We start from the raw sequence: 19,238 nt of genomic DNA, 5'->3' as shown, positions 1-19,238 counted from the left end.
CTCCCACACAAACGCAAACCAGGAGATGAAGCATCGCCAAATATGTTTCCAAACCAACTTCCTTCCAAGCCAAAGACTAGAAAATATGGTGAAGCATATCTTCCCTTTGGCTTCACCTGCACAAGTGCCAAGGTAGGTCTCCCCTGCGTAGGGAGCACGCGCTGTGCTCTCCAAATCACGGACAATCAGTATCCAACATTCTTGATTTTTAGTTCACAAACACTTCTTGTAATAACTAACTACTCCTGACATTTTGGACATGTTAGCTCTTTATGCAGTAAAGTTACAGCAGGATACAAATAATATCAGGCTGATCCTGCCGTAATTTGTTCCCCCTGTTCAAATCACGGACAAACAGTATCCCACAGCTGTTTATGTGTTTAAACCCATTTTGCACAGAGAGACATTTTTTGAAAAATGTATTGACAGCAATGTTGAATATTATTACACAGGAAAAAAATAACTACACGTAAAATAATCACACAGTGACGCCTCTGCCTTTCTAAATGGAGGGACAGTAACTGCGTGTGTATATGTAAGCGTGTAAAACCTGAAGATAGTCAGATTAACAGTATTTTGTCTCTATCTGCCATTCTGCAATTCATCTCATGTAAACAATAACGTGGCGCACAGCGTGACGTGAAAAGAGGCACATGCCTTTGACGTTGCGTGATGAACTCTGTATTCCTCGTCCACACGTAAACGCAAAAAAGGAGTTTTAAATAATCTCCGTTTTCGGTGAATCGCAACACCGTTTACGTGTTGACGAAAAGGCCCAAACGCATAGAAACAGCTGAGTTTTCAAAAATACCGGTGTAGGTGTGGACGTAGCGTAAAGTGTTAGTAGTATATTTTATTACTACCTGTAATTTATTGCCGTTTATTTGTATTTACTTAATCATTTACTAAATGTTTGAGGTGTGAAATGAACCGCAATGGAGCAAAATATGGGTGTGTGTGTTTGGAGGATGTGTTTGGGGGGGGGGCGAACATTGTTCTTGTAAAACAAAGGGGGGCCTGGCAAAACAAGTTTGGGAACCACTGATCTAACATATTTACAGTAACTATGACTGCCTCGTTGTTTGGGTGTCACACCGAGCTCAGTGCTCTACACGGAAAAGTAACGGGAAATGAGCCATTTGCTTTTCTAATTGAGGCCCTTTGCAAACTCTCCTTACAGGAGTGGGCCTCCCATTTGATGATGATACTTTTTTTTTTTTAAGAGATATTTAAAAGCAGTTCTCATATATTGAGGAAAAGCTAAGAAAAAAACCCACTTAAACTTTGTCGTAGAGCTCCTCCTTTATGGCTTTGGTATCATCTGCTTAGAACTGTTGCCCTCTTCATTTTTGAAATAGAGCATTTTCTTACACCACACAACAATAAATCCTCTCAACTCGCCTTTAAATGAATTTATTTGATGTAAATAGAAGGCTGTCTTTGAAGCCAAGTCAACCACGGTATGAATGGATCTGCAGTAACGCACATTTACCAATAACTGACAAGGACATTTCTGTTTTTATTCAAAATATGGGAAACTGCGAGTATGAAACAGTGCATTTTCTGAAATGGAAAAGTAAAATGAGGTTGCTCTAAGCTGAGTATTCACAAGAGGCCAATATTTCCCAAATATACAGTTTTATAAATAATGTTTAAGAAAATATACAACTTGCTGAGAAGGCTAAAGCTCCAGTGATGTTTAACACGTTTTAGAAGCAGCTACAGTAAATGACAAAGCAAACGACTGCTAGGATCACTTGCTAAAAACAAAATTAAAAAACAAAAATGGCAAACATCTTTGGTATGTGGACACAGGCTGTTCTAATAGCAGAGCTGACATCAGTCAGAGCTTCCCTGACAGTTACATAGAAATATTGCTATACCGACTGTAGCAAGAATCACTAACAGTGGGAGTACAACCAGTTTTCCCATTTCATACAGGAGATTATATACATATTTCTACATAGACTTTGTGCAGACATTTACCCAGTGTGTAAATATTATAATTCATATTTTATAAGAAGACAATAGCCATTAATATGTCTCTGGTGTTACACTGTGCTGCGATCATGTCAGGGTGTCTCCTATAGTAAAAACACTGCACAGTCACAAAGTTGCATTCTTTTAAGAGAATAAACATGAAAAATGGGTGTTGGGACAAGTATGAGATATTTGTCAGATAATGTTTCAAATTCTAATAAAAATATACATAATTCACATGTTCATGAACTTGTGCTCAAGTTCTGGAACTTCTCTCGTAAGCTTCTCACAAGTTTGCTCTCTGAGGTCTTCCCTGAACTCAGGAGATCAGACTTTGCTGCACTGTCTACGCCCTCGGGACAGAGGTTATCCCCTTCTTGTGCTTGGCTGACCTTAAGGCAGGTCCTGGCAGGATCCTGAAGGTTCTGTACTTCATGAAGGGGTAAAGACCCAGGCATATGGTCCAAAGATTTCCACCTGCACAGCAGGGGATAGAGTCGAGAGCGTTTCTGGTGTGGGGGCCAGTCTTCTACTACGGAGCCTTTGTCTCTGCGTGTGGTTTCAGATTGCTTTCTAAGTGTTTCAGAGTCTGTCACAGACCTACGAAGATCTGAGGAGCTACTGTATTTATGTTCACAGCCATTACACTTGTCCATCCCACTCAGGACTGTGCAGCTATGGGTTATTTTTGAGGACTGGGATGCATCCGTGTATTTGGAGCGCAGCTCCTGAACATCAGGCCAATGGAAGGTCTCCATCTCCGGGCTCTGCGGGCAGGTAACTGTGCTCTGGGAGCTGGCTCCAGAGCTGGGAGTCAGGACTGGACTTGGAGAATGGAGTTCAGGGATAACTGCTTGATTGCAAGCATTCATGGGCAATCTTAGGCTTGGTTTACCTGCATACACACAGAAAACAGACAAAGAATGCCTTTCAGGTCTCTCTGCACACAAGTCAAAGTGCTAGGGTACTGTAAAAGAAAAAGAGCAATGATTTGCATCCTATTTACCCCTTTTTCTAAGCTGCAGCTTCTCCTCGTGGACAGCAGGCATGTCCCTGAAGCCTTCCTGGTTTGCAGTTTCTCGGCTCCTTTGCCAAACAATGGGTTTGTTATTTTTAATGCGCTGGCTGTACTGACGAGCCAACTGGAACACCTTGTTCTTCATCTTTCCCATGTCTTGAAGGATCTGGTCCTCATCTATGCTTGTTCGGAAGCTAATGATCTTGGGTAGTTGACCTTGGTTGTCTTTACCGATCTCTTGAAACACCGGGATCTCGGAGCCCTGACCAGATCCTCCTTGGCAAGTTGGGATAGGCGACAACGTGGAGAGGGTATTGGAGGCGGTGCTCATTTCAGACTCGTCTAGGACCTGAGGTGATTGCTTATCGGTTTTAGCATCTGAAGTATCAGAGCTGATGTCGTGTGCCACTTCTAATAATGACTCACTAACTTTCTCCTCTGCATCCTGCTGGGCTTCCTGGCTCTGTCCCTCATTTTCCATGTCTTGCCAAACCTTGAGCATTTCTGATGAAGGCCTGAATTCCTCTTCTGTGCCTGAATTGTCTGAAATGCTGTTAGAACTAGCCTGGGCCTCGAATGATCTCTGTGGCACATAATTTTCAGTGTTTTGACTCGTTTGTAATCCAGGAAGGTCAAACACAGACCAAGATGTAGGCCTGTTCTGAGAGAGACCTTTCCTAAGAGCTGGGACGGCCCTCTCCTGAGGAGCAGGATTATCATTAAGCTGTTGGCTCAAGTTCCTGACCAGACCTGCTGGAATATAAGACAGACTCTCCCTGCGCTTGATGCTGAAGTTAGCATCTTGGTGCTCAGCGTGCTCGTAGTACTGTCGAATTTTGTGGATGAGGAGGCGATCTTGTTTGGAGAGCGTAGACCTGCGTTCCCCTTCATTCAGCCCAAGTTCATGCACAGGAACTGACTGATTAGCCTCTGAGCTAGTTTTCAGCTCTGCTGAGGAGCTGAGCAGCATTTGGGTCTGTTTCTCAAAATCCATGCAAGCTGAAGGGCTGTGGAAGGCATCATCATCCGCGGACTCTGAGGGGCAGACAAGTGAACCCATGTCCTCTGACATTACACTGCTCCGTCTAGATAGGTTGCCCCTGAAGTGTCCAGCTATCACACTCGCCTGGTCTAGCACAGAGGAAGGTAGGATGCTTTTATTACCCGAGATTACCTCCTCTTCCTCTTCTGAGAGCTCTCCATTTGTCAGTACACTCGCCTCCTCCACTTGAAGACCAGAGGAATCACTCTCTCCTTCTTCTTCCTCTCCAGTTTCTCTTGAGCTATCCTGAGGTCCTGAGGTCTCAGTTTCTTGTTCTGAGGGGGTCACAGGAGACTCAGGGCACTGGAAGTGATCCTCTTCCAGCTGATTGCTCTCATTTGCTTGAGGAAGACAGTCTAGATTGCACGGCTCCTGCATACTGACCTGAAACATGACACAAGTTTTGTTTTACAGTAAAATGATACTTTTTAATAACAAACAATCTCTAAGCTTAATGGTGCAATTTACAGTAATCTTAATAGTTGAATGCATAAACAACTTATGATGCATGTACAGTGCTGTGCAAAAGGTCTGTCTTTATATTTTGCTAGGGAAATGGAAAACGGGTGCAGCAGTTTATTGAAACATGCAAATATACATTGAAATACAGTATATGGCAAAAATGTCACAGCTTGAACTCTCAGGCCATCTTTCTTATCATTTTTCCAGTTTTAAGTGGTTAAACAAAGGAGAAAAAAACCCAATACACTCCTTTGAAAATGGTCATGTACAAAGAATCGACTGAAAATAAATGAAAAAGCAGCCAATGTCCAAAGAAAGACTTTGAAAAACCTTCAGAAAGCCTTTAAAACAATTAGAAGAATGTGTGGCTCATTGGAAGCAAAATATAAATCAATCAGGGCGACTCAAGACTTTTGCACTGTACTGTAAATGATCTCATTAGGCTCAGCTGAGATTTATCACAGGGATCCATGTCTGTACAAAAATCCAAGTGTAGTTAAAAACTGCAAAGGCACTGTGAAGCCATTTGCAGCTGTCTGTAATGACTCTTTACTGGATCCTTTTTGTTACCCCTGGCGAGTTCACTATTACATTGTTTGCGGCTGTACTAGTGTTCATATTGCTGATGTCACCCCAGCCTGGCATTAATCTGAATTTATTTCCAGGTGCTGCCTGTTCTTTTGGAGTGCCTGCAATTGCAAGAAGCGCAGCTTGGAGCTGTGCGGCGCAGATAAGGTTAGGAAGAATAATAACCTGTACTCTGCTTGGCTGAAGAAGCCTTTCCCCCCCGCAAAGTTACTGATTATGAGAATCAGGCTTGAACTGTAGCTGGCATCCAAAGCCAATGTTGCCTGTCTCAGTGAGAGTGCCTACCATAGCACAACAGTACGTGTGAGGAATTTTAACTACCAGGACTACAAATGTACAGCAGGCATTAATATAACTTCAGGCATAATTCACATGTAGCTTAGAGACTATGTTGATGGCAAAGGGCAGCTATTAAATAGGAAACCAGTTTATTTGTGTAATGTATTATTAAATAAGCTCGCACTCATTCACAGAGCTATAACAATAACAGATAATAGACTGAGAGCCTCATTCAAAATATACAATGGCTAAAATAAGCTTGGGAAAATGAGGACAGATGGGTACTTTTTAATAGACCTCATACACGTCACATGTGACCTCAGACATGTATGGAAATCAGGTTTAATAGATGTGTATAAACTGTATACTGGGATTTATCAATTACCTGCAAGCTGCAACTTTCTTTCAGAGCATCAGCCTCATGTTTTTCCACCTGCCTGTAAGCTTCTGCATCCTCTCTTGGCAGAGTTTTCAGCTCAGCAATATCTTCGTTCTGATCATCCTGAAAAGGCAAAACATGGAATCAATCTAGTCTTTTGCTTTTTTTAAAAATGAAACTCTATTGAAATGATGTGCACTCAGTCACATTTGGGAACAATGTTGCTACAACAATTAACTTTAACAAAGGCTTTCTAATTATGAAAGTTCAAAGGGGAAATATGATCAGAAAATATGATTATCAAAGGGCAAAGCTCTTGCTCATTTAATCAGATGGCTACATTAACCTTTGAAGTCAAACAACATTTAAACAGAGCAAATTGAGTCAGTGGTTCAAATGCAAATGTAAGCATGATCTCAACATCATAAGCTTTAACATTCATCATGAAATCCAGCACCTTGTAGCAAGAGGAGGAAATGATAAAACAGGAGTGCATGCACAGTGAGAGGACACAAAAGTCTAAAGCAAAAAAACCAAAACACACACAGGCAAAGACATGCACAAGGTATGACTTAAGTTTCACCCAAGTCCTCAAATTGGTCTTTATGAGCCAACTGACAGGATTTCAGTTGATGTTCTTTAATAGCAAAAATTTAACCCAATGCATTCAGTGTGGACAGTGCAATTGGTAGCAGGTGTTAGTTCCATTTATGAAGGGAAAAAAAAAAAAATATGAGGGATAGGGATGAGAGCCAGCGTGGGAGAATGAGTGGCAGTGAATATTGGTAAGCTGGTGGAATGGAGCAGGAAATGGGAAACCCGTGGGTGGCTGAAACCCTCACCGTTGTGAAGTGAGTAGAAAGCAAAGACCTGGCTCTATAGTGCCAGCAGGAGATGGCTGCGAGCACTGAGCTGGCAAAGTCGGCTACCTGGTCGTCTCCCATCAGTATATCTTCCTTGTAGCTCTCCCCATCTTCCACATCCTCCTCCTCCACAGCCTTCTCTGGCTCCAGCCCCCCCTCACTGGGTAAATAGCCCTGTTTCGGGTCCCTGTCAGTAGGACTTAGCTCCTCCAGAGTGTCCCTTCTCAGCATTAGATCCTCCACACATGGGCTCTCAGCCTGGGGTTCCCCTAGACTGGAGGTCAGCGTACTGACACTAGTGGCCGGCTGAAGGGAGCATCTAGCCCCCAGCAGTGCCCCCTCACTGTCTGCGTGCTGTAGCGTGAAGGCATGGACATGTGGTTTGTTATTGCAAGGCCAGTGCTAGAGCAATGCTGTGATTGCAAAGCTGTAAATGGGATGAAATTACCATAAAGCAGCTTTAGCTTTAGGTGAGATGTGATTTATTTATTTTTTTGAATCTAGGTTAAGTACGTTTTGTGAAGATTAGAAATCTCATTTTTATTTGATTTTCTTTTTTAGTTAGAACATAAAGTTTGAACTGCTGACTCAAAAACGGATTAAACCATATCTCACCACAGCCCAGTGACATAAATAAACCACTTTGCTACAACAGACAGAAAAGACTTATTAATGCTTATTAAAGGACAGCATTTGGATTTCAGACACTCACCTTCAAAACAGCTGCGTGGAGAACAAAACCACAGAGGAGGAGGCCGAGAGATGAACAAATGAGAATGTTAATGACAATGAAAAAAGTATATGCCAGTCCAACATTATGTGCCAAAAATGACCTGAATACCATGTACATCTTGTATAATTACAATCAGGACAATTTCTGTCTTCACAAATGGGAATTGAGTGACGTAGCTGTTAGTCTGGCCCGGACTTAAGGGAGGCCCTGTGATTAGATAAATACTGATAAGCAGCATCTTGTTCTCAGAGTCTAAAGCCGGACACGATGTAATTAACCAGTACATGATGACCTCCTCCCTCACCCTGATGAGAAGGTTGACATGAAAATTGCTTTTTCATTACACTGGTTCAAAAACAGATCAGGTCTGGGAGCAAAGGAGAAGAATAGTGAGATTTTCTCTCTTTTAAAACGGTAAGTCAGAATCAGTGAAGATGCACAGATCTAAGGGCCGGGCCGAATCTGACTACTGAAAAGAGCCTGTGTATAACAAAGCCTCTGACCAATGTGGCATATAATTAAATGGATTATAGTGAGGTGGAGTGGGGGTGGGAGTGAACGTGCGTCTTTTGATGTGTTTTCCAGGTGTCTTTGAAAGAGAACAAAGCGGAAATGCAATGGAGGCACAAAATGATCATGGTAGGGGGCCGTGGGGCTGCTGCCCCAATGAAGAGGCAGAATATGGATCAAACTCTTAACACTGGTAATGAATCTGCACCTTTTGCACCTAAATCCTACTCAACATCCAGCAATTTACAACGTACACACACACAAAAAAAAGCCACCAACCTTTTGTGCTTCTTCTGATTTGTTTGGCTGGCTCTAAAAAGAGGATTACAAATTGGAGAGCTTACTAAGAGTCTAACTGGTGGTTTAATGATCACAAAAACTACACAAAGACCAACGTTTTTGTATTCAGATTTAAAATCGGTACGGCTCTTATACCTGATCTCCTTCTCCCATTTCTTCCTTCGAGATGGAAGTCATCAGGCTGGCAGGACTCCACCTTCTTCAGCTTCTCAGGGCTATACTGGTACTTCCCCAGATCTGAGCAGCAGAAGGAAATGCCATTATACTCTGATTACTACAACAATCTTCTTCACACAGATAGAGGTCTTTTTTGTATATAGAACTACTGAAAACACACCCTGTCCATATTGGTTACTTTAATTGTAACACTTACAGTTTGAATTGTCCAGAATGGCTTCTTTTGCCTGTAAAAAGAACCCAGCATGTTTCAGTAAAAGCTGCCTCTTCATAAGGAACAAAAAAAATCAGTGTGAGGGATGATGTTGTTTACCCTTTGTGGAACGATGGTGCTGTGATTCTCAAGTATGAGCCTCTTGATGTGATGGGCCCAGAGACGCTTCTCTTCTACAGACTTGGCCTGGATCAACAAGCACTTGCTTTAGTCATTTACATTAATAAAGATGCACCAGATATAATCCATCCATGCATCTCTTTCTCTCCATCTATATAATGATTCTATTTTCATTTACCTGCACTGTGTGAGGCTGCTTGGGACGCTTGAAGTGGATAACACTGAAGAGCAGGGGATCCTTGGCACTGTCAAGTAGCATTAGGGTGGAGCACTGGAACCACAGAATGCAGTAATGAAGAGAAGGGCTACACCAAGTGTACTTCATTATCTCTTAATTTGCTTTCTAATTAAAAAAATCTAATTAAAGTGGACATGAGTTATGCTCATTTCCAGGCATATATATTTTATAACAGGAGTGCTCATATTAAATATAACAGTGGATAAATTGGTTATTTTGAACTACATCAGACAAAGCTCATCTTTTTCTTCTTATACTTGCCATCTTTCCCCCCCATTTTCAAAGTGTTTAAATTTGTTCAAATAATATAACAAAAACGTACCAAGATATGGATCTTATAGACGTAGTGTTCTCCTCTTTTTTTGGTAATAAGGAGCATCTTTTCAAAGAGGAAGAGAGTGCGGGTGTTCTTCGCTCTTAGCACATGAAAGGTGCCCTCTAGCACAAGCTCTCCGTAGGTGGTCAGGTCAGCGCCCTTCCAGTTGATCAGAAGAGACTGGATCTCCTAATGATCAACATGTTAGCACACACCGTTTAAGTATATATATGAAAAAAATAAGACAATGTTATAAATGCTAAATTGGGGCTGGCTGTTATTTTTAGTCCTTATACAACACTTGTACAACGGAAACACTGAGAATGAACTGACTACATGTGGTATGTGTCCACTGGGACATTTCTGCATGTGGGGTCACAATAAATGACTGATATGCGGTCTTCTTCTCAGTTACCCTCCTAAAACTGTGCAAGCACTGAGCTGCACCCGACTATTCAAATGCCCCTCGGTGGGCTGTCTGCTAACAGATTTCAAGCGAAAAGCAAGTTTCTCTTACAAACTTAGTACTCCTCTTATCTTACTGAACTGTTATCACAGTAAAAGGCATTTCTGAAAATCCCTGTGGTGAGAAAAATAGCCATGCATTTTCTAATCTAATTAAGGTGAAGGCAACCTTGATGTCTTGTAATAAAATGAAACAATCTTGTCAGAAAGCCACGGCTTGGATAGGCACAGTGAATATGAACTAGGATTCTGTGTCCAAAGGATCCATTATTTCTCATAACTTAAACCAAGGAAATCATTAAATCATTATTGTCACTTTAAATTAAAAACAACATGAGAAAAGTATTCAAGTTGAAATCAGAAGGATGTGCCTTGGGAGACATTTTGAACACTGGAGCTCTGAAGAGTTACAGAATCATTACATTTCAAAAGCACCTTCACTGAATGTGAACTGTTTATTTCAACCACATGGCAAAATCAAACTCTTCACAAGTATTTTGAAGGAATCTTATCTGACCTGCACTCTGACAGCGTGTTCGTGCTTCCTCTTCATATCGTTGATGTACCAAGCAACCCCTGTCATGGTGTCTATGGCCTCCTGAATGACCTCGTAGCCCTCTTCGTCTGGGTCAAAGTGCTTTGCAATTTCCTTTAGCAGTGATTGAAAATAAAGATTAAAAATAAATAAGATTCTGTTGAGGTTAGGTCAAGTTACAGTACATTCATACCTAAACATTTTTTGTATCTAGATTAATAAGTAATGTAAAATTGGAGAAAGAGGTCAAGAAACACTTGTTTACAGTTTTTTAATCTTTTAAATCAATCTACTAATTTGAAGAAACATTTTATTCAACCAAAATGACCCTTGAGGAGATTCTGTACCTGAAGCAGCAGGTGATATTTCAGTATCCTCTGAACTGGCTTTAGGAGGTAAGAGCCCAAAGGAAGGGAGCGCTTCAGAGCGGCCTGCCGATCCCTGAAAAACTTGGCCAAAGTTTTACTCCTCATGCAGTCGGTCAGTGCTGCCACTGAGCTGTTGGACGGCAAAGAACGACATCCATCAATACCATTAAAGCTTGTTATATTAAAAACTAGAATTACTGTTTCATGGGCGTTTTTGCCAACAAGCCAAGCTGCAGTTTAAACATCCACAGATTCATGTGGTTACATGATAGCAAACACCACGCTTTATGAGGCAACAGATACTTATTTAGTTAACCTTTTAGTTCAAATGATATATTCCCTTAAAGCATTCCACACCAAAACAGGAAAATTAAAAAAAAAAAAAAATATGAGAAGAACATCTCGTCCTAGCTACTCACTTGGGATAGTTGGTGCAATACTGGGTGTAGATTTCAAAGTATTCACTCTGGCGAAACACAGACCAGTCATAAGTATTACTTATGTGTATTGCTTGGGGAGCTGATATTGCTTTAATTAGTGGAAGATTGTTGTGCTTACCTTATTTACAAAACACTGAGCGATAGCCACGGGATCATTTTCACACATGTCCAAAGACTCCAGCAACTCACTGAAATGCAGGAAGCAACAATATGTGATAGATGAGTGTCAATTGGGAATACTGAAACCGTGATTAATTAACAACTATTAAGAAATAGGTACTGGTAACCAGCAAGAACTTAATACATATAGTGACTTGAGCCTTAAGGAGTTTTTGATCTTTTTTAGAGGAAAAAAAAAAAAAAACCAGTAGAGGGAGCCATACACTGTTAAACAGGCGAGTGTATACATATCTGGATTGAGACTATACCACCAGTCCAATCAAAAATGGGTTTTATTCAGGTGACAAAACAAAACCCAAGTTGTAGTTTAAACTTTTACAAGCTGTAACACCATCTCAGTAAAAAAAAGAAAAAAGAAAAAAAAAGAAATAAAAAAAATACAGGCGCTTTACTGCAGTATGACTCATTTCTCTACTGCTGAAAATGTACTTCAATTACAATGGAAAACTGTCGGAAAAAAAAAAAAGTCACTAATCATCACAAGTCCTCTGTATGAAGTATTTTTAATGCACGCAGCACAATCCATTTTCAAGTGCCGCAAATCTTTGAGTGAAACTGACTTCAAAGAAATGTGCCAGCGTGTTCTTGGTTCAATGAGAAAAGCATCGGTGTTAAGATTTGCGTGTGTACAGTGTCAATATTTGTTCATACCACATGATTGCTTGGTTAACAATATTTACTGCTTAGAGAATGTTAAGTGCCTCAAAGAAGTACAGATTCTTGGATGAAATAAAGACCGTTTATCAGTAACTCCCAATGTCAAATAAGAGTTTATGACTTTCAGAATATTGAGAACTTTGGAGTTGGCATAGCTAAGCAAGGGACTGGACTACAGCAAAGTAAATAACTGTTAGATTCTGGTTTCTTTTTTACAGTATGTGCAGTACAGCATCCAACGTAAGCAGAATTTCTGTATATCGTTCATCCAGAAAAATAAAAGCTGGTTTCCCCCTTTTGGACATATACATAAACATATGGCACTAGTGCTAAAGCTGATATAAGGATTTATCCACCAAAGCGATACTATGATTTAAAGTTAATATCACTGTTTATATATTGCGAAAGCAAAGCCCTCACAATGCAGTGCAAGTCAGGCCTCTATACAATGGCACAACATCAATTACAAATCTGTAAAATTAGACTGTGATCAAGATGTAATAACTACCGCAGCCTTCTTTATAATAGCTTTGGCATTACCAGGGAGGCTCCTCGCTATGAGAGGAGAGAGGAATGTTAATGTGTGTTTTGGCAGGCAAGCGCGGTCAGCAACGAACACTTGCTGACATAAGATGTCGAAATGTAAAGCCAGCTGCACCTCTATTTCCGCGGCTTTCGGATATTTGCAATCAGGTCTTTACTGCAGCGGGAGCTGTTCCTTTGTTTTCCCTGCATCCGGTTTGAGTGACTCAATAAAATATAAGACGCATGTGAACAAAAATTCATTAAGGATTTTTAACTTTCATCAAATGCTCCATTATCCAATAGCATAATAAAAGTGTACAAAACATTCCTTGCACAAAATGACTGCATAAAAATACCCCAAACAGACTTGTTGTATGTACCTGTTGAACTCGTAGATGTCCTCTATGTTTCCAAAGAGAGCACACACTTGTTCTGGCCGTATGGGAAGGTTGCCTATATCGATAATGTGAGCCAAGTAATCCTGAAAAAACAGTAAAGAGGGGAAGTTATATCTAAAAACTCCTTAAAATGTGGTTACATGTTTATGGTTAAGAAAGAGACATGCACTTCCAAATTCCTGCCAGCAGAGGGAACATGCATATACTTTTTCCTCTCATAGCCTTCTTACATCCTCTGCACTGAGTGATGATGACACTTGTTTAGTGCAGCTGATTGCTGCAGTTTTAGGGCTATAACATTTCTTCTAATGTGTGTAAAAAGACAAGTGGGGTATCAGAGCTTCCCGAGCTACAGAAGCAGGATTATTATTTTATAAATCAGTTATGAAACAGTTCAAGGATCCTTTTAAGGACTTGTTCTGTGGACCAAGGAGCAACGTGACTCCGTGAAAGAAGCTCTGCAGTACCCATTCTAGAAACATCAGTACAGCCTGTTCCCCTCCCAGAACCTGATTCCCTCTGGACATAAAAAGTATTCAAACTAGTTAAAAATATCAAAAAGTACTAAAGCCAAACATGCCAACATCTGGATGACCCTCTTTTTCTGTCAATTACACACTCGCATGGAAAGAAAACAACTCGAAACAAGCAAAGGGGAGAAATAACGATAGTCAAACACAGACATAAGCATTTACTAAATACGGAGCATACCAGTAAACAGCTTGTGCGCACACAGCAAAGCCTCCCTGATGATGTGGTGTAAATACAGGCATACTTAGCAGGCTTGCTGGACGGCCCAGATTAGGAGAACAGTCATCACATCACACTACTGAATGAACTGCTGCACACCATTGATGGAGAATTCCTGTGCTGCAATATCAATGCTCACTCTGAGCAGACAGAGTGCTGTGAGATTTAATTTAGTGAATCCCGTCTGTAGCTTATAGTGCTAGAAGCTGCTTTTTCTCCCTAATACAACAGGTAGGCCTGCATGTAATTGCAACACTCATTGTTTGAATCGCAAATTTTCACATTTACGAATAAAATGCTGAAAGATCTTTCTGGGTGTGTTCTGGACAAGTGTTGGGAATATATTTGGGCATGCGAAACCAGCCGGGAGTCAAACAGCTGTTCTAAAAATGATCTCATGGAAGGACAGTAGAGTGATGGCTTTAAGAGTCAGAGAGATAAATGGCAAGATAAAAAGCAAGGATGTACATGCGTAACAGCTGCGTGTCAGGATGAGGCAAGAGCTTTGATTTAGCATGAAATCAAACAATGCCAAAAGAAGTGTTATGGGCCTGTCGAATCCAAGGCTTTGAGTAAGAATAGGATTAAAAAAAGCAAGTTAAGCAATACTGTAATCATGGAATGACTATTTTCCCACGCTGTAGCCCAACATCTCTTTTCACATGTGTGTTATTTCTTCTGTTGGTGCAAAGATAGAGATATTTGTGTTGGCTGGGGAGGCCTGACACTTCAGACTGGGCTAGATCTTGCAGCAGAGTCTGTCTCACTGGCTCTGCTCCTGTCAACTGAAAGAGTTTAAGGTCCTGGAAGTGTTTGTCAAGAGCACGTCATTATTTAAGCTACAGCAGGGGCAGCACTCCCTCCCACACTAAATGCAAGACGCCAGACACAGTCTGGAGCAAAGTGAGGAGGCGCTAACTGTTTTACTGCCATTCAGTGTCAGAAAAGGCTCACCTGTTAAAGGCATTAGAGTCCGTGCAGTGACACAGTAACACACTGCTCCTGGTTTTTGTGGGGTTTTTTTCCACCCAGGACAAACTGGGAACTGGGGAGATTTCTGTCTGGAAGCTGTTTCCAGACTACAAAGGTAGAAAGAGTGATAAGAAGTAAGTGGCCTGCTGAGTGGTAAAATCATCCCTGGCTCATTTTCCACGCTTCACATCTTTGAGATGAGGTTTCCACTATCTTTAACCAAGATCACAGAGCCCAAGATTCCTGCTGCCACGAAAGACCTGCACTGTTTCCCATTCTGACTCCACATATGAGCACACTACATAATCCCAGGCTGTAAGCCTTCACTGCACTGTAAATATACAGAATAGTTTATACAAAACACTAAAACTCGACCATGAACTGTTTAACGGTCCTCCTTTCTATGAACTAGAAATCTCTAAACAAAGCAGTCAGCCGCCAGATGTCTGGCACATTTTTTGTCAACTGGCTGATTTGTTTGGAAAAGAGGAAAATCAGAATGGATCCTGTTCAAGTACCAGACCTATTTGTAGGGAACACAGTAGGCATTATTTGCTTTCAACAGCCACTGACTCAGTTGTCCGTGTTTTGGTTCCTGGCTGCTCAAATTCATCAAATCGCCACTAAAAGGTGATGCAGACATGAGGTCATAGCTGCATGCTAATCCAAATCAAATATGAGCTTTAAGTTCAGATGATTTAGTGGCTATAATTTAAAATTGTTGGCTCAATCTGAATACTTGGCTGAAGGGGAAAAACCCTGACATCCTCTCACCTCTACAATGCTGCGCAGATCCTTGACGTACATGCGCTCCGTCTCCATGATCTCCATGACAACCCGGTCCACATAGGTCAGCTTTGGGTTGGGCGCCATGGCATCCGCGACGACAGGCGAACAGGGGATGTGAAGTATTTCACCAGTCGCTTTCCTGTTGGCTGTGCCGTTGTTGTTATTCCACTGGCTGTTGATCAACCTGGGCTCCAGCTGTTCCTGCCAGCGATGTCTAGAACCTGAAAGGGTGGGACTCTGGTTCCCAGCCTGCTCTCTGGTGCCTTCAGCTGGGCTCAGCTCCAAATCTATGTCCTCTTCACTTGGAATAGGCGGTGTGGTGGAGGAAGGAAGGACTGCTGTGCTCCCGAAAAGACTGTGACTATCACGGGATGAACCAGAGGACAGGGAGGACACCAGGCTCACTGGACGTTCACCCTCTCCATCCAGTGGCTCCATGCATACCTGGCCGCAATAGTATGGACCCAAATCGAGGCCTCCCTGGACATGGTCACTGTTGGAGAGGGGCGAGGACAACTGAGGAGATTCTGGAACAGGTGAGAGAAACATTGACATAAATTAGGTGAGGTTTTGAGAAATTTAAAAAAGTAAAACTTTTAGCAAAAAGCAGACAAAAATTAAAAGGATCTTCATCTATAATGTATGCTAGATTATTACTGTTTTGGTTAAGGACATTAGAATATTCTAATGTGCAACTTTTTACCTTTATTGGTAGGATTCTAACATTGTCATGCATTTAGATACATGGAAGCTGCTCTGTAACCAACTGTTTACTGCTGGCTCCTGCTTGTCTTAAAGCTCAAGCTATAATACAGTTAAATCTATGATATAGCCACAACTATGTTAAACCACTATGGTAAGTCTGCCCAGCAGTGCAGTGTAAATGCAGAGTAATTATTAGCACAAGAACAATGCCTCCATAAACATATCTCAATACACTGTAAGTGTATCTGGCTTCCCCGCAATGCTACTGCAATAGATGGCATTCTTCCATTGTAGGCGTGCACTGTTTTCTTATTTTGATAGTTTATAATCAATCTACAGAACCAAGCCTTCTGCTTCTCTTTTCTGCAGTTCAGTAACAAGTAACTGGTCTTTAGTATGCATTAGCTTGAATTTAGCTCATTACTGCAGAGCTATGCAGACACACCAGGGCAAAAAGGGAAATAAAAACAGTGATAGCCCTTATAGGGATTCAATGCAACTACTAATGACATGTACAACATCGATATTCCTCATTAGTCGTTATATTTCGCCTTCTCATACATGCAGCTTTCTAAGCCATAAAAACGCTGTTTCAGTAACAGACATTCATGACAATTATCTTAGACAATATGTCACAAAACAGATCATCATAAAGGAAGTGAATAAAGAAGGATCCAACTGCATGAGTCCCATTTTTGGACAATGTTAGATAAAAGTAAATCAATGAATGTTTAAGTAACACTGAACAGACTACTATCCAAGAATCAATACATAACTCTGTTTCCACTCCCAGACTAAGACAGAGGAGTGGCTTACAGTAAAAGGCCTCATTCAGATCATTACTGACACAGCCCAATTACAATGCCACATATTATATGAAAAGCCCAGCCATTTCCTCGCTCTCCTGACTATTGAAGACTAAACTTTGGAAAAACGGAGAGGGGAAAACTCATGAGAAAAAAAAGAGGGGGGGGGGGAGAGACCAGGAGCTTTGTTTATGCGTCTTTATAGAGCCATGACTGAATTTAAGAGAACTGGAATCCATATTCAGTTTCACATTCTTCCTGGCCAGATGGGGAATTTTCCTCACAAACGTTTCCTAAACATATGAAATCATAGCGGGGTGAGAATGGCCACTGTGCAGAGAACTCCATTTCCTTAAATATTTAGAAAGTAAAGAGGTCAAAACAGTTTGCCAAGCTAAAGAAACACAGCTTTGTCAAGCAGTTCAACTCCAGTCCAATAAATGGAAATCTATGGAGGCACGAACCAACATTGAGCAAATCATCAAGTGGTAATTAATGTCTTGGGTCATATTGCGTGTGGATGGAGAGCATAAATTGGTGCCGATACAACCCACCCAAAAAAAGTCACTTATGTCACGAGCTTGAAAAGCACTATTTCTTTCTGTTCTACATGAGTGATGACAAGTTTCAACTTACATATTTCCATCATTAGATGTGCAACAACGGCTAACAGATCCGGGATAATCCCAAGGTTTTAGAAACAAAAATATGTTGCAACCATGCTGATTCACCTTTGCTGACTTCACTTATTTCCCAGCACAGAACATGAAACCTTTTACAGTTCTGTTTGGAAGAAATAATATTAAGCAAGTCAAACATTTCATCTCAGAGCATGGGAAGAACATAAAGCTAGTGATTTATGAAGTGATGTGCAGCTGGATGGGTTTCACTTGAAAAGTCAAGCTACCTTTGGTTTATTCAGACACACACAGACGCGCCTCTTTTGCATCTTGAAACTTTCCATGACTCAGTAGTGAGCTCATGTTGTTCATACTACATCTACAATCCGCACCAAGCCTTCCCACTGACACCGTTCCCATGCAAAACCTCACTGGGAGAAACAGATGGGCTGGCAAGCACGAGGTGACCGCTAGAGAAAGCTCTGTTTACGCTCTGTGACAAATCACAGGGCTGATGGTGTAAGGGGAGTGTAGTGGTGAGCTATTACACTCAATACACTGCTATGAATTAGGCATCTGCTTCCTTTGCCGCTTCTGTCGGTACTTTTGGTTTTGAGCCTTGCTCTGTGAGGCATGTGAAACTCCCTTCCTCTTTCCATTTCTTCCTCCCACCCAATATCCCTCTATAATAAAGCCGGTCTGTAGCAGGCTGCAAACACTGCCAAGTTAAAAGGAGGAAGAGGAACCACACAATGTGAACTAAAGATACGCTAAAACCCAAGTCCCTCACCTACTTTTGCACAACCACAGTGACAAAACAAGACATGCATGAGTAAACTGCATTATAAGGTAAACAGCGGCATTGCAAGAATACTCTGGACTTATCTGCAGATTGGAGCATGCACACTTGAGATCAGGAGCTCAGCTTTGATTGACCACTTCAGAGATTGTACAAGCAGGAACTATCAGTAGGTGATACCACTTACCACATGTTTTAGGTTAAAACTGGAGGACCAAACACCACCTATGCTGAAAGAGGCTGAGCATAGGAATGTAAATGTCCTGCTGATCTAAGATAAGCCCAATGTGTACTCCTGTGTGACCCAGTGCAAAATGTTTCCAGTCAGCCTGTCACAAAGATGACAAAAGCCAAGCCAGTGTAGTCTGCATCCTCTGTAACATTTCCATTTACATCATCTCTCCCTCTATATATCCTAAGTAATAAGAAAAACCATCATGCAGACAGTGTAAAAGAAGAGTGTCTGCTCTTGCTTGGTGCCACATAGTCTCTTCAGCATGTGCAAATATTTATTACTAATCTCTGAGGGATCCGTAGCCACAGTGGCAAAGCCGTTCCCATTACTGTGGCACTCTGTTGTCAGATGTGGAGCGCTTTACAAGTGTCTGCCATTTAAATTAAGCCTTTTTAAGAATAAATACACAAGATTTCAATTAAAGAAACAATATTACAAATGTACTGCAAACAGATCAAAGCATCCATACTGTGCAGTGTTTTAGATGAGTATTTGGTTCAGGCCCAAATGTCAGTGATATTTTGGCAACACCTGCAGGGAAAAGTCATTAAAAAGCAACCACCACAACAGAGGCTGTGAGCACTAGTTTAAATAGATGTTTTCTAAAAGACTGTTAACTAGCTATGGTAGTCATGGATGACATTTTTGCATGCCAACTCAATTTTTAAATACAAGTTTTAAACATTCGGAGGAAATGTCTGGAAAATGCAGTAAATGTGGATCTCTAAGGTGGGCCAAGCTCCATTTCCGATAAAACCTTTACAAGAATACATTC

General features: G+C 41.2%; 1 protein-coding gene and 1 long non-coding RNA gene across 7 annotated transcripts in view; one reads left to right on the top strand and one right to left on the bottom strand.

Moving 5' to 3' along the window:
- The first annotated feature begins 93 nt into the window (after nt 1–93).
- LOC112843107 (uncharacterized) lies at nt 94–8,126 on the top strand. Its single transcript, XR_003215235.1, has 3 exons — nt 94–132; nt 5,168–5,237; nt 7,930–8,126. It is a non-coding gene; the product is annotated as an uncharacterized LOC112843107 (long non-coding RNA).
- LOC102075671 (pleckstrin homology domain-containing family G member 3) overlaps nt 1,398–19,238 on the bottom strand; it is a 30,852-nt gene continuing 13,011 nt past the window's right edge. For 4 of the 6 annotated variants that reach the window (XM_019349038.2, XM_019349039.2, XM_019349040.2 and 1 more), the window contains 17 exons: nt 15,284–15,825; nt 12,770–12,870; nt 11,146–11,215; nt 11,007–11,053; nt 10,567–10,717; nt 10,202–10,333; nt 9,226–9,408; nt 8,844–8,936; nt 8,645–8,731; nt 8,528–8,558; nt 8,290–8,391; nt 8,134–8,166; nt 7,324–7,334; nt 6,591–6,965; nt 5,755–5,871; nt 2,987–4,424; nt 1,398–2,875 (listed from right to left, as the gene is read on the bottom strand). In XM_019349038.2, coding sequence (XP_019204583.1) covers nt 2,223–2,875; nt 2,987–4,424; nt 5,755–5,871; nt 6,591–6,965; nt 7,324–7,334; nt 8,134–8,166; nt 8,290–8,391; nt 8,528–8,558; nt 8,645–8,731; nt 8,844–8,936; nt 9,226–9,408; nt 10,202–10,333; nt 10,567–10,717; nt 11,007–11,053; nt 11,146–11,215; nt 12,770–12,870; nt 15,284–15,825 — 4,166 coding nt within the window. In that variant the 3' untranslated portion in view covers nt 1,398–2,222. The remainder of the gene's footprint in view (nt 2,876–2,986; nt 4,425–5,754; nt 5,872–6,590; nt 6,966–7,323; nt 7,335–8,133; nt 8,167–8,289; nt 8,392–8,527; nt 8,559–8,644; nt 8,732–8,843; nt 8,937–9,225; nt 9,409–10,201; nt 10,334–10,566; nt 10,718–11,006; nt 11,054–11,145; nt 11,216–12,769; nt 12,871–15,283; nt 15,826–19,238) is intronic. The other 2 variants (XM_005453322.4, XM_005453324.4) reach the window with 2 other exon arrangements.

Source organism: Oreochromis niloticus, linkage group LG19, assembly GCF_001858045.2.
Source record: "Oreochromis niloticus isolate F11D_XX linkage group LG19, O_niloticus_UMD_NMBU, whole genome shotgun sequence".
Lineage (NCBI taxonomy): Eukaryota > Metazoa > Chordata > Actinopteri > Cichliformes > Cichlidae > Oreochromis > Oreochromis niloticus.
The sequence above is the reverse complement of the archived record's forward strand: the minus strand, read 5'-3'. Positions and strand labels throughout refer to the sequence as shown.